Here is a 13716-nt window from a genome sequence, read left to right on the forward strand (position 1 = left end):
CACTACTTTCAAAGGTGCAGCAGTAAGACTGGGAGCTGAATTCTCAATAAGATGATGGAAGCAGAAAATGGTGGAATAACATAATTAAAGGACTGAAACAAAATTATTGCCAACCTAGAATTCTATACCCAGAAAAAATATTATTCCAAAATGAAGGTAAAATAAAGATGTTTAGAAAAAAATTAAAACAGAGAATTTTCTGCCAGGCAGAGCCACATTAAAAGAATAAGGGGAGTTCTTTTGTCAGAAAGAAAATGATCCCAGAAGGAAGCATGGAAATGCAGGAAGGAATGAAGAGTATCAGAGAAGGAATGTGAGGTTAAATCCAAATAAACATCCACTGTTTAAAACAACAGTAATAATGAATGTTTGGAGTTTTAAAAACATATACAACGATTGTATAACAATGTAGCTTACAAGGGGTGACGGTGTGATTGTGAAAACCTTATGGATCACACTCCCTTTATTCAGTGTATGGATGGATGAGTAGAAAAATGGGGGCAAAAACTAAATGAAAAATAGGGTGGAGTGGGGGGATGATTTGGGTGTTCTTTTTTATTTTTATTTTTTATTCTTATTCTGATTCTTTCTGGTATAAGGAAAATGGTCAAAAATAGATTGGGGTGATGAATGCACAACTATATGTACACCATGGATGATTGTATGGTATGTGACTATATCTCAATAATACTGAATTAAAAAAAAAAAAACATATACAGCATTAAAAGACATGGTAATAATATACCAAAGGCAGGAGGAGAATAAATGAACTTGAAGTGCTCTGTGGTCCTTTCATTGTCCAGGAAGGGGTAAAAATACTAATAACACATGGTAGATGCTAGTAAATCAAATTTGAGTTATAATCTCTAAAGTATCCCCTAAAAAGAAAAAGAAAAGAACATTTTACTAACAAGCTAATAGAGAGGAAACATGAATAATAAAGAAATATACTTCATAAATCCAATATTTATGTAAGGTATGTGGAGGCAAGTAGTATTACAAGCTGACAAATCTTAGACACTTAGAATCTTGAATCTGAAGGGGCCTGAGAAATAACTTTGTCCAATATGAGAATTTTAACATATGGAGAGGTTCAGTATATATTTCAAGGTTAAATAATTATAGCAATGCATTGACATGGAACCATCTTTCCTAATATCTAGTTTAATAATCCTTTCCTGTTGTTCTTTACCATTTTACTGTCAGGATTAAAAGCAAAGGCCCAAAGAAAAATACTTGAGGCTAAATGACCAATCTTTGGGAGACTTAACCCTAAACCTAACAAATATGTGAAATGTTCATAATATTCAGATCATCAAATACCTTTATTTACTGCTGAATAAGATATGATTTTAAGGTGCAAACATGAAAGACATGGGTTAACTGGAAAATATAACCCTCCCCCAAGTAAGTTGGATACTATCATAGGTTCCTTCAAGTTTTGAAGAACTTCTACACTGAAAATAAAGACCCAGATAGTCCACCATTTGATCTTTGTTAGATTTAGTGAAATGACACTAAGTTTCACTAAACTACTCTTTTTGTTTGGAAAAAAATTTTTTTAACTTTCCCCCAAGTGTTTGATCACAGCAAGTCAGAGACAAGAGAATAAGTATCAAGTTCCTTTGCCCCCACTATTTTGGAAATCCCGGCACAGCTCAACTCTAACAGGCCCCTGGTTCTGACTGGAATTCTGATATGAGGTGGTTTTGGTGCCAACATCAACAAAGCCCTTGGCAGGAGGCCTCAGAAGTAGCGTCTGAAGGGGACCCAGGCAGACAGAGAATTGAGAACTGAGCAAAAATTCAGTGATGCTTGTCTGAGCTGGAAAACCAAGCCTTTATAGACAGTGAAGAGTATCTAAGTAACATTTCGACTATGCTGTGGGCATTGGCCTCCAGAGGAACAATGGTTTGAGTCGAAAGCAGGAAAAATAGTACCTTGTTTAAGTGGCACTCTTGAAGCCCACACATTGGGGCAGTGATTTTAGTATGTAAAAGAATATCCCTGGGAGCCCTACAGACAGAGAAACAAAGAAAGGACAGAGAGACTTGGAGAAAGGTTCAGTACTAAAGAGATTCGGTATGGGTACAATAAAGGATATTAATAGACAGAGGGGAAAAATATGACAAACATAAACCAAAGAATAAGATGGCTGATTCAAGAAATGCCTTCACGGTTATAACGTTGAATGTAAATGGATTAAACTCCCCAATTAAAAGATATAGATTCGCAGAATGGATCAAAAAAAATGAACCATAAATATGTTGCATACAAGAGACTCATTTTAGACACAGGGACACAAAGAAACTGAAAGTGAAAGGATGGAAAAAAATATTTCATGCAAGCTACAGCCAAAAGAAAGCAGGTGTAGCAATATTAATCTCAGATAAAATAGACTTTAAATGCAGGGATGTTTTGAGAGACAAAGAAGGCCACTACATACTAATAAAAGGGGCAATTCAACAAGAAGAAATAACAATCGTAAATGTCTAGGCACCCAATCAAGGTGCCACAAAATACATGAGAGAAACACTGGCAAAACTAAAGGAAGCAATTGATGTTTCCACAATAATTGTGGGAGACTTCAACACATCACTCTCTCCTATAGATAGATCAACCAGACAGAAGACCAATAAGGAAATTGAAAAACTAAACAATCTGATAAATGAATTAGATTTAACAGACATATACAGGACATTACATCCCAAATCACCAGGATACACATACTTTTCTAGTGCTCACGGAACTTTCTCCAGAATAGATCATATGCTGGGACATAAAACAAGCCTCAATAAATTTAAAAAGATTGAAATTATTCAAAGCACATTCTCTGACCACAATGGAATACAATTAGAAGTCAATAACCATCAGAGACTTAGAAAATTCACAAATACCTGGAGGTTAAACAACACACTCCTAAACAATCAGTGGGTTAAAGAAGAAATAGCAAGAGAAATTGCTAAATATATAGAGACGAATGAAAATGAGAACACAACATACCAAAACCTATGGGATGCAGAAAAAGCAGTACTGAGGGGGAATTTATAGCACTAAACGCATATATTAAAAAGGAAGAAAGAGCCAAAATCAAAGAACTAATGGATCAACTGAAGAAGCTAGAAAATGAACAGCAAACCAATCCTAAACCAAGTAGAAGAAAAGAAATAACAAGGATTAAAGCAGAAATAAATGACACAGAGAACAAAAAAACAATAGAGAGGATAAATATCACCAAAAGTTGGTTCTTTGAGAAGATCAACAAGATTGACAAGCCCCTAGCTAGACTGACAAAATCAAAAAGAGAGAAGACCCATATAAACAAAATAATGAATGAAAAAGGTGACATAACTGCAGATCCTGAAGAAATTAAAAAAACTATAAGAGGATATTATGAACAACTGTATGGCAACAAACTGGATAATGTAGAAGAAATGGACAATTTTCTGGAAACATATGAACAACCTAGACTGACCAGAGAAGAAATAGAAGACCTCAACCAACCCATCACAAGCAAAGAGATCCAATCAGTCATCAAAAATCTTCCCACAAATAAATGCCCAGGGCCAGATGGCTTCACAGGGGAATTCTACCAAACTTTCCAGAAAGAACTGACACCAATCTTACTCAAACTCTTTCAAAACATTGAAGAAAATGGAACACTACCTAACTCATTTTATGAAGCTAACATCAATCTAATACCAAAACCAGGCAAAGATGCTACAAAAAAGGAAAACTACCGGCCAATCTCCCTAATGAATATAGATGCAAAAATCCTCAACAAAATACTTGCAAATCGAATCCAAAGACACATTAAAAAATCATACACCATGACCAAGTGGGGTTCATTCCAGGCATGCAAGGATGGTTCAATATAAGAAAATCAATCAATGTATTACAACACATTAACAAGTCAAAGGGAAAAATCAATTGATCATCTCAATAGATGCTGAAAAAGCATTTGACAAAATCCAACACCCCTTTTTGATAAAAACACTTCAAAAGGTAGGAATTGAAGGAAACTTCCTCAACATGATAAAGAGCATATATGAAAAACCCACAGCCAGCATAGTACTCAATGGTGAGAGACTGAAATCCTTCCCTCTAAGATCAGGAACAAGACAAGGATGCCCGCTGTCACCACTGTTATTCAACATTGTGCTGGAAGTGCTAGCCAGGGCAATCCGGCAAGACAAAGAAATAAAAGGCATCCAAATTGGAAAAGAAGAAGTAAAACTCTCATTGTTTGCAGATGATATGATCTTATATCTAGAAAACCCTGAGAAATCGACGATACAGCTACTAGAGCTAATAAACAAATTTAGCAAAGTAGCGGGATACAAGATTAATGCACATAAGTCAGTAATGTTTCTATATGCTAGAAATGAACAAACTGAAGAGACACTCAAGAAAAAGATACCATTTTCAATAGCAACCAAAAAAATCAAGTACCTAGGAATAAACGTAACCAAAGATGTAAAAGACCTATACAAAGAAAACTACATAACTCTACTAAAAGAAATAGAAGGGGACCTTAAAAGATGGAAAAATATTCCATGTTCATGGATAGGAAGGCTAAATGTCATTAAGATGTCAATTCTACCCAAACTCATCTACAGATTCAATGCAATCCCAATCAAAATTCCAACAACCTACTTTGCAGACTTGGAAAAGCTAGTTATCAAATTTATTTGGAAAGGGAAGATGCCTCGAATTGCTAAAGACACTCTAAAAAAGAAAAACGAAGTGGGAGGACTTACACTCCCTGACTTTGAAGCTTATTATAAAGCCACAGTTGCCAAAACAGCATGGTAGTGGCACAAAGATAGACATATAGATCAATGGAATCGAATTGAGAATTCAGAGATAGACCCTCAGATCTATGGCCGACTGATCTTTGATAAGGCCCCCAAAGTCACTGAACTGAGTCGTAATGGTCTATTCAACAAATGGGGCTGGGAGAGTTGGATATCCATATCCAAAAGAATGAAAGAGAAACCCTACCTCACCCCCTACACAAAAATTAACTGAAAATGGACCAAAGATCTCAATATAAAAGAAAGTACCATAAAACTCCTAGAAGATAATGTAGGAAAACATCTTCAAGACCTTGTATTAGGCGGCCACTTCCTAGACTTTACACCCAAAGCACAAGCAACAAAAGAGAAAATAGATAAATGGGAACTCCTCAAGCTTAGAAGTTTCTGCACCTCAAAGGAATTTCTCAAAAAGGTAAAGAGGCAGCCAACTCAATGGGAAAAAATTTTTGGAAACCATGTGTCTGACAAAAGACTGATATCGTGCATATATAAAGAAATCCTACAACTCAATGACAATAGTACAGATGGCCCAATTATAAAATGGGCAAAAGATATGAAAAGACAGTTCTCTGAAGAGGAAATACAAATGGCCAAGAAACACATGAAAAAATGTTCAGCTTCACTAGCTATTAGAGAGATGCAAATTAAGACCACAATGAGGTACCATCTAACACCGGTTAGAATGGCTGCCATTAAACAAACAGGAAACTACAAATGCTGGAGGGGATGTGGAGAAATTGGAACTCTTATTCATTGTTGGTGGGACTGTATAATGGTTCAGCCACTCTGGAAGTCAGTCTGGCAGTTCCTTAGAAAACTAGATATAGAGTTACCATTTGATCCAGCGATTGCACTTCTCGGTACATACCCGGAAGGTCGGAAAGCAGTGACACGAACAGATATCTGCATGCCAATGTTCATAGACGCATTATTCACAATTGCCAAGAGATGGAAACAACCCAAATGTCCTTCAACAGATGAGTGGATAAATAAAATGTGGTATATACACACGATGGAATACTACGCGGCAGTAAGAAGGAACGATCTCGTGAAACATATGACAACATGGATGAACCTTGAAGACATAATGCTGAGCGAAATAAGCCAGGCACAAAAAGAGAAATATTATATGCTACCACTAATGTGAACTTTGAAAAATGTAAAACAAATGGTTTATAATGTAGAATGTAGGGGAACTAGCAATAGAGAGCAATTAAGGAAGGGGGAACAATAATCCAAGAAGAACAGATAAGCTATTTAACGTTCTGGGGATGCCCAGGAATGACTATGGTCTGTTAATTTCTGATGGATATAGTAGGAACAAGTTCACAGGAAAGTTGCTATATTATGTAACTTTCTTGGGGTAAAGTAGGAACATGTTGGAAGTTAAGCAGTTATCTTAGGTTAGTTGTCTTTTTCTTACTCCCTTGTTATGGTCTCTTTGAAATGTTCTTTTATTGTATGTTTGTTTTCTTTTTAACTTTTTTTTCATACAGTTGATTTAAAAAAGAAGGGAAAGTTAAAAAAAAAAAAAAAAGAAAAACAAGAAAAAAATAAGATGTAGTGCCCCCTTGAGGAGCCTGTGAAAAATGCAGGGGTGTTCGCCTACCCCACCTCGATGGTTGCTAGCATGGCCGCAGACATGGGGGACTGGTGGTTTGATGGGTTGAGCCCTCTACCATAAGTTTTACCCTTGGGAAGACGGTTGCTGCAAAGGAGAGGCTAGGCCTCCCTATGGTTGTGCCTAAGAGCCTCCTCCCGAATGCCTCTTTGTTGCTCAGATGTGGCCCTCTCTCTCTGGCTAAGCCAACTTGAAAGGTGAAATCACTGCCCTCCCCCCTACGTGGGATCAGACACCCAGGGGAGTGAATCTCCCTGGCAACATGGAATATGACTCCCAGGGAGGAATGTAGACCTGGCATCGTGGGATGGAGAACATCTTCTTGACAAAAAGGGGGATGTGAAAGGAAATGAAATAAGCTTCAGTGGCAGAGAGATTCCAAAAGGAGCCGAGAGGTCACTCTGGTGGGCACTCTTACGCACACTTTAGACAACTCTTTTTAGATTCCAAAGAATTGGGGTAGCTGGTGGTGGATACCTGAAACTATCAAACTACAACCCAGAACCCATGAATCTCGAAGCCAGTTGTATAAAAATGTAGCTTATGAGGGGTGACAGTGGGATTGGGAAAGCCATAAGGACCACACTCCACTTTGTCTAGTTTATGGATGGATGAGTAGAAAAATAGGGGAAGGAAACAAACAGACAAAGGTACCCAGTGTTTTTTTTTACTTCAATTGCTCTTTTTCACTCTAATTATTATTCTTGTTATTTTTGTGTGTGTGCTAATGAAGGTGTCAGGGATTGATTTAGGTGATGAATGTACAACTATGTAATGGTACTGTGAACAATCGAATGTACGATTTGTTTTGTATGACTGCATGGTATGTGAATATATCTCAATAAAATGAAGATTAAAAAAAAAAATAGACATATAGAAACCAGGGAGAAGGAGGAAGAGGATGAGGGGGGAGGAAGGCCGTCATCCAGGGTTAGGTTTGGGAGGGGGAGGTCAGTCCGTCCAGGGACAGGGAGGACTCCGGCCCATACGTCTCCCCGACGCCACTCACCTACACAGAGCTCGCTCCATGGCTTAGGGGAGAAAGAAGTGGTGGCAAGTGCAGGGAGGGGACTCTTATTTTGCTAGGGAGACTGGGCCGAGACCCAACAAGCAGGGCTCACCTGGGTCTAGGTGTCTTGTCTCATACAGCAAGCCAGCTAGTGATGGCATAGAGATGGCACACGGGGCCCTTGAGCTGTGTTTGTGCTGTTGGGGAAGCACAGACTGACCAGCTCTGCTCAGCTGCTCAGCCTGAACTCTTTGCTTCTGGAATCCAGGATTGTTGCTGACATCAAATTAGAAAACCTCCTTGATCGTGACAGGTTTTATGAGCTCAAAAGCCACCCCCTACCCCAACACTCAAGCCTCCCAATATCACTGCAGGCCACCCCAGCTACACTCTCTGCATCATCTTTTGCAGGGGGTTCCAGGACCCCTGCCATGTCACATTACCTTCCTCATCACAGGTCTTGCTGGACAGTGGCTAATGCTGAGCCCAAGCCCAGAAGCAGCAGAGGTGAGAGCGTCAGGAGCAGGCTGCGGCTGCTCCCTTCCCCAGCCCTGCGTCTACCTCTCCTGCCACCTCTCTGGTTGGCATCTCTGCTGGGGGCCACACATTGGGCTGTGCCGCACCTCAGGAGAGGTGCTCAAAGTGCAGACCCACTGGAGAACCCTACACACTACCACCTGCAGCAGAACTGCCGGCAGCAGGTGAAATAGCTCCTGTCTACCATACTTGGGCCCATGCTGGCTATCATGGCCCTTGCCCCACCACCCGGGCCTGCTAGTGCCCAGCCTCTCCCCACCCTGAAGCTGCCCACACTACCAGCCCCACAGGCAGCAGTCCCAACAGCCCCATGGTGCTGCTCACTCCCGGATCCAGCTCAGAGAAGGAGACTGGTGATGTCATTGATGAGATCATCAGCCTGGAGTCCAGTTACAATGAGGAAATGCTCAGTTATCTGCCTGCAGGCATTGCAGGACTGCAGCTCCCCAGCATGCTGCCCGTGTCAGGAAATCTGCTTGATGTGTACAGTAGCCAGGGTGTGGCCATGCCAGCATTCACTGTCAGCAACTCTTACCCGGCTGAGCTGCCCAACATCAAATGGGAAATCTCTTTAAGATGGACCACAGTAAACACAAAGAAATTATCAGAGAATATGACCATAGAGATGAAAAGTAGAGTATGGGTTAAGAGAAATGGGGGAAGAGGCAATGGGGAGTTAAGAAATGAGTGTAGGGTTGCTGTTTGAGGTGAAGGGAAATTTCTAGTAATGGATGGTGGGAAAGAGATAGCATTACAACATTCTAAATGTGATTAATCCCACTAATGGAACACTAGGGAGGGGGTGGAATGGGAAGATTTAGGCTGTATATATGTTTCCACAATTGAGGAAAAAAAAAAAAAGACAGTCTAAATAGATGACAGTTGAATGCCAAGGATGGCCCTGGATGGGATCTGAGGATGGAGGACAGGAGGCTCAAAGGGATACAGTTGAGACATAAGGGGAAAAAAAAAAAAAGGAAATATAGAATGTAAGCTTTGTATCAATGTTGAATCTCTTGTACTTCTTAGCTGCGTTTAATGGGATTGCATAAAAGAATGTTCTTGTTCATGGGAATTGTATATGTGAATTATAGTGTTTGTTCAAGGATGTGTGCAGCTTGCTCTCATATGTTCAGAAGATAGAGCAATAGATGATGGATGATAGACAGGGAGGGAGGGAGGGAGGGAAAGAAATAGCGGTGTGACAGCATGTTAAAATTTGTGGATTGGGGTTTTGGGGGAGGGGGGTCACAGTATGCTGGACTTCTGTGCATGGGGTTTGTATTGTTTTTGCAACTGTTCCTATAACTCTGAATTTATTTCAAAATAAAATAAAATACAAAGAGAAAAAAAAAAAAAAAAAAAGAATATCCCTGGGAACTGTTAAAAATGGCAGGTCAGCTCTTGGGTCCAGGTGATACAAACAGAAGGAAGATGGTAGCATTGTATTTTTGGTAAGCCTCACAATAAAGCACGCAACTTTTTACCCCCATTCAAGGCTTTAGGGCCTACTACCTTCAGATGTCTACCAGGGTCAAAAGCACTTAGAAAGTAAAAGCCAAGAGAAAGCATAAGTGGAAGACCAAGGCTGAGAGGTAAAACTCTTCAGATAAATGAGGCACCTGAAAATTATCTACCATCAGTTCAAGAGCAACACTTAAACCTAGGAGCACAGCCTTCGCAGTATTTAGTTCACCTTAGTTCCAACTATTATTCAAACTAATGTCCCAGTTTTTAAAAATAGAGCTCCTGGTTTTAATGAATTTATAGCTAGTTTTTCAATAGTAAAGTATAAGTTGTTTGAAAATGGGACAGTTCAGTGGCAAAAATGAATTTCATGTGCATACCCTCTCCCATCCCTAGGAATTCTCCTTGAGCAAGTCTGAAGTGAAGTCCAAGAATCTGCACTTTTAAGGAGCATCTTAAGTGGTTCTGATTCAGGGTTCCACTGGCCGCACTTTGAGAAACACCTGCTCAGGGACCAGGGACCTTTCAGGAATCACTTTTACCTTCTGACCTGCCGGACACACAGATTCAAATTTCAGAAAGACCCAGAAGTGTTTGGGTTTTTGTTTGTTTGTATAAAAATCAAACAGACATTAAGTTGCAGGATTGGAGAAAGGAAAATAACTACTGAAAATATTTAAATGTTCATTATTTAATCAATATACAAACTATAGATATGGGGGAAATAACATTAATAATCCACTTCAGGTACAGGAAAGGGAAAGCTTAAAATAGAGGGTTTTGTGGTCTCTTTGTTAAAAAGCAAAAGCATAGAATAAAGCCAAATTTCCATTTTGGCAAGAAAAATAATAATAATAATAAATATAGAAATGCTCTAGTAGTTTAAAGGACTCCAGACTTTAGAAAGTTCGCAGTGCTAAATTACACTGACAGACAAGGAAATATATGTTCATTGTTAGTACTAACTCATTTAGTTTGGTATGGAACCCAGGGTCTTTTCCTCTTTCTTCTAATCAAAGGAATTCTAACTACCAAGTATATAATGGTTTCAAAAAAAAAGCATGATATTTTAACTTAACATTCATTTTCACCAGACATACTTGCATCAAAAACTTAGCCCCACTTCCTCATAATCCTTCTCCAGCACCGCCAAATCCTCCCTGGCTTCTGAGAACTCCCCTTCTTCCATGCCTTCTTTAATGTACCAATGCAGAAATGCCCGCTTGGTGTACATGAGGTCAAACTTGTGGTCCAGGCGGGCCCAGGCCTCCGCAATGGCCGTGGTGTTGCTCAGCATGCAGACGGTCCGCTGGACTTTGGCCAGGTCCCCTCTCGGCACCACGGTGGGTGGCTGATTGTTGATGCCCACCTTAAAACCAGTGGGACACCAGTCTACAAACTGAACAGACTTCCTCGACTTCATGGCTGCAATTGCTGTATTCACATCCTTAGGGACCACATCCCCTCTGTACAGTAGGCAGCAGGCCATGTACTTCCCAAGCCGAGGATCACACTTGACCAGCTGGTTGGAGAAGTCAAAGCAAGCGGCGGTGATGTCTGACACAGAGAACTGCTCATGGTAGGCTTTGTCGGCAGAGATGATGGGGGCAAAGGTTGACATGGGGAAATGTATTCTGGGATAGGGTACTAGGTTGGTCTGGAATTCAATTAGGTCTACATTCAAGGGCCCTTCAAACCGGAGAGAAGCAGTAATGGAAGACACCACTTGACCTATCAACCTATTAATGCTGGCATAAGAGGGGCGTTCGACACCAAGTTTGTGGTGGCATATGTCATAAATGGCCTCATTGTCCACCATGAAGGTACAGTCTGAGTACTCAATGGTTGAATGGGTGGTGAGGATGGAGTTGTAAGGCTCCACCACAGCAGTGGAGATCCTGGGGGCTGGGTAGACAGAGAACTCCAACTTAGTCTTCCTGCTATATTCTATCGAGAGCCGTTCCATTAACAGAGATGTAAATCCTGATCCAGTGCCTCCTCCAAAGCTTCGGAAAATCAAAAATCCCTGGAGTCCACTGCACTGTTCTGCCTGGGGGGAGGTAAATGGGATGTGAGAACTCAACCAAATATATCCAGAAGCAGTGGTAATGGTATGACACAACACCCCCACTCCCCAACACTTTCTGAAAGGACTGCTTTACCATTGTTAACTCCACAGCAAGCAGATCTACTTGGCAATATACTTGGGTGGTACTTCTGGAGTGGGGAGAGCCCCTGGGAATCTCACTACAAACAAAGCATAAATATGCAACTGTCTTTCACTGCTCTCTACAAATTTAACTCTAGGTGATCTCAAGCAATGTCTTTATCAATAACAAAGAAAAGGAAAGGACCAATGAAATATTGAAACAAAATCGTTTTTCCTTCAGAGTAGATGCAGTGCCTATCACTTTATGCTCAATCTACTCTGCTGGTTTAAAAGGCATTGAGTTACCTGATGTTTGTATCAGACAGCAAAATTCCTGCTAGGCAAAGGATTCACCAGGTTCCAGTCCTTAAAGGTGAATTAACTGTTGGTGAGTAAAGTAACTAATTCCAGTTAGGGGTGCTTCCTGTAACTTTATAAACTGTGGTGACTATTTGGAAATGAGAAGTTTTAGAGTGCTTTGGAGGGTCCAGATAACAAGATAAATCCTACATTAGCAGAAGCCAGGGTAGGCAGGGGGTACACAGTTTAATTGTGAGGGCTTCTTGCACCCTTCCTACATAGCCAAGTTTATTCAAAGTCAACTTTAGGGCATTTCCCCAGCTGTGAACATCCACCATGAGGTTCCAAGGTGAGTGGATTGGGGGGCGATGGGGGAGGTGGTAGGTGATGTTGGTTTACTTAGTCCTGCCGGTGAATCAGAGGTGCCTAGGCATGGCCAGATCTAAAGAGAAGAGGAGCCACTTGCCAACTTGCGGGTCCTCTCCAGCACAAGGTCGATGATCTCTGACCCCATGGAGTAGCGACCTCGGGCATAGTTGTTTGCAGCATCCTCCTTTCCACTGACGAGTTGCTCTGGGTGGAAGAGTGAGCAGTACTTCCCGGTCCGAATCCCATCTGTGGAAGGGGGAAAGATGTCAGCACACTTGCTCAATTCAGCTTTTAAACCTTTTGCCAATTCTCACACAACCCTGTACTCTGACCCCTAGTCTTTCCCCTACGATGTCAGACTTTAATAATCGTAACATTGCTTTGCTCTTCCCCACAATTAGAAGACTTTTCTGGCTTGTGGCTTCTTTATAGTAATTTTCTAATAGTCTACACTTTGTAAACAAGTAATGCCAAATTTTCCGACTCTTGGCCAGTAGCCTCTAGCAACTGGCTCTCAAATCCAGGAAAAGATTTAGTGTTCTGATACAGTAGATGTCTGTCAAAACAATTAACAAGATTTTAATTAATTTCATCATACAGAAAATGAAGGCTAACTTTATCTTCCCTTTGGGTATGTTTGTCATGCTAATCACCCTAAATGACCACCAAGTGATCCTCTAAAGTTGGAAAAGGACCTTATGATCCTATTCCAATAAGAGTAGTATAATCTGATAATTCCACCCACTGATAGTTGATTTGTTTGTTTTGATTGCAGACAGTTGAGTATACTGGAATTTAAAACTTTCATCACCTATAACAGTTGGTTCCAGGTCCATGAAGAGTGCTCTGGGCACGTGCTTCCCAGCTCTTGTCTCACAGAAGAAGTTATCAAAAGATGCTTTCCTGTGCTCCATTTTAGCATTTGGCAACTGATCCTTGGTACTGTCAAGAACAATGCCATCTGGTTGGATTCCATGTTCCAAGCAATAGAGTTCCCAGCAAGCATTCCCAATCTGGACACCAGCTTGGCCAATGTGGATGGAAAGGCACTCCCTCTGAAACAAGCCATAGTAAGTTACAATCACACAGGCCTTCTTAGATACGATGAACTATGTTACTGAACATGTCTGGTTAAAAGTGAAAGAAACTACACTAGCTTAAGCCAAGAGAAATTTATTATAAGGATAATTAAAAGTTTCTCCTGGAAGCTGGGGGAGGATGCAGAGGTGTTAGACTTCCTCACCTGGGTTATTGCTGATGTTCTCACAAACATTGAGGACTGGCCGTTTCGTATGCCGAGCCCTCTGTCTTGGGGCTGGCCCCTATGAAGCTTGTTACTGCAAAGGAGAGGCTAAGCCTGCTTATAATTGTGCCTCAGGGTCTCCCCAAGTGCCTTTTTGTTGCTCAGATGTGGCCCTCTCTCTCTAGCTAAGCCACCTTGGCA

The 13716-nt window shown here is 40.8% G+C and overlaps 1 protein-coding gene and 1 pseudogene across 1 annotated transcript; one reads left to right on the forward strand and one right to left on the reverse strand.

Annotated features, from left to right (window-relative positions):
- The first annotated feature begins 272 nt into the window (after nucleotides 1-272).
- Nucleotides 273-9901, forward strand: LOC119542940 (annotated as a pseudogene).
- Nucleotides 9902-10559: 658 nt separating this feature from the next.
- On the reverse strand, nucleotides 10560-13300 carry TUBAL3 (tubulin alpha like 3). Its single transcript, XM_037846958.1, has 3 exons — nucleotides 13084-13300; nucleotides 12394-12518; nucleotides 10560-11504 (listed from the first exon to the last, which is right to left on the reverse strand). The coding sequence occupies exons 1-3, from the start codon at nucleotides 13184-13186 to the stop codon at nucleotides 10560-10562; spliced, it is 1173 nt and encodes a 390-aa protein (XP_037702886.1). The 5' UTR covers nucleotides 13187-13300.
- Nucleotides 13301-13716: the final 416 nt, after the last annotated feature.

Source organism: Choloepus didactylus, chromosome 8 (assembly GCF_015220235.1).
Source record: "Choloepus didactylus isolate mChoDid1 chromosome 8, mChoDid1.pri, whole genome shotgun sequence".
Taxonomy (NCBI): Eukaryota; Metazoa; Chordata; class Mammalia; order Pilosa; family Megalonychidae; genus Choloepus; species Choloepus didactylus.

What these genes read in the sequence shown, in the direction of transcription:
- TUBAL3 (XM_037846958.1), bottom strand. Translation starts at nt 13,186, where the DNA reads ATGGAGCACAGGAAAGCATCTTTTGATAACTTCTTCTGTGAGACAAGA. An exon ending in CCTGGAACCAACTGTTATAG is followed by an intron (nt 12,519 to 13,083) that starts GTGATGAAAGTT and finishes CCCCTTCCACAG; the next exon opens with ATGGGATTCGGACCGGGAAG. An exon ending in GGTCAGAGATCATCGACCTT is followed by an intron (nt 11,505 to 12,393) that starts GTGCTGGAGAGG and finishes ACCTCCCCCCAG; the next exon opens with GCAGAACAGTGCAGTGGACT.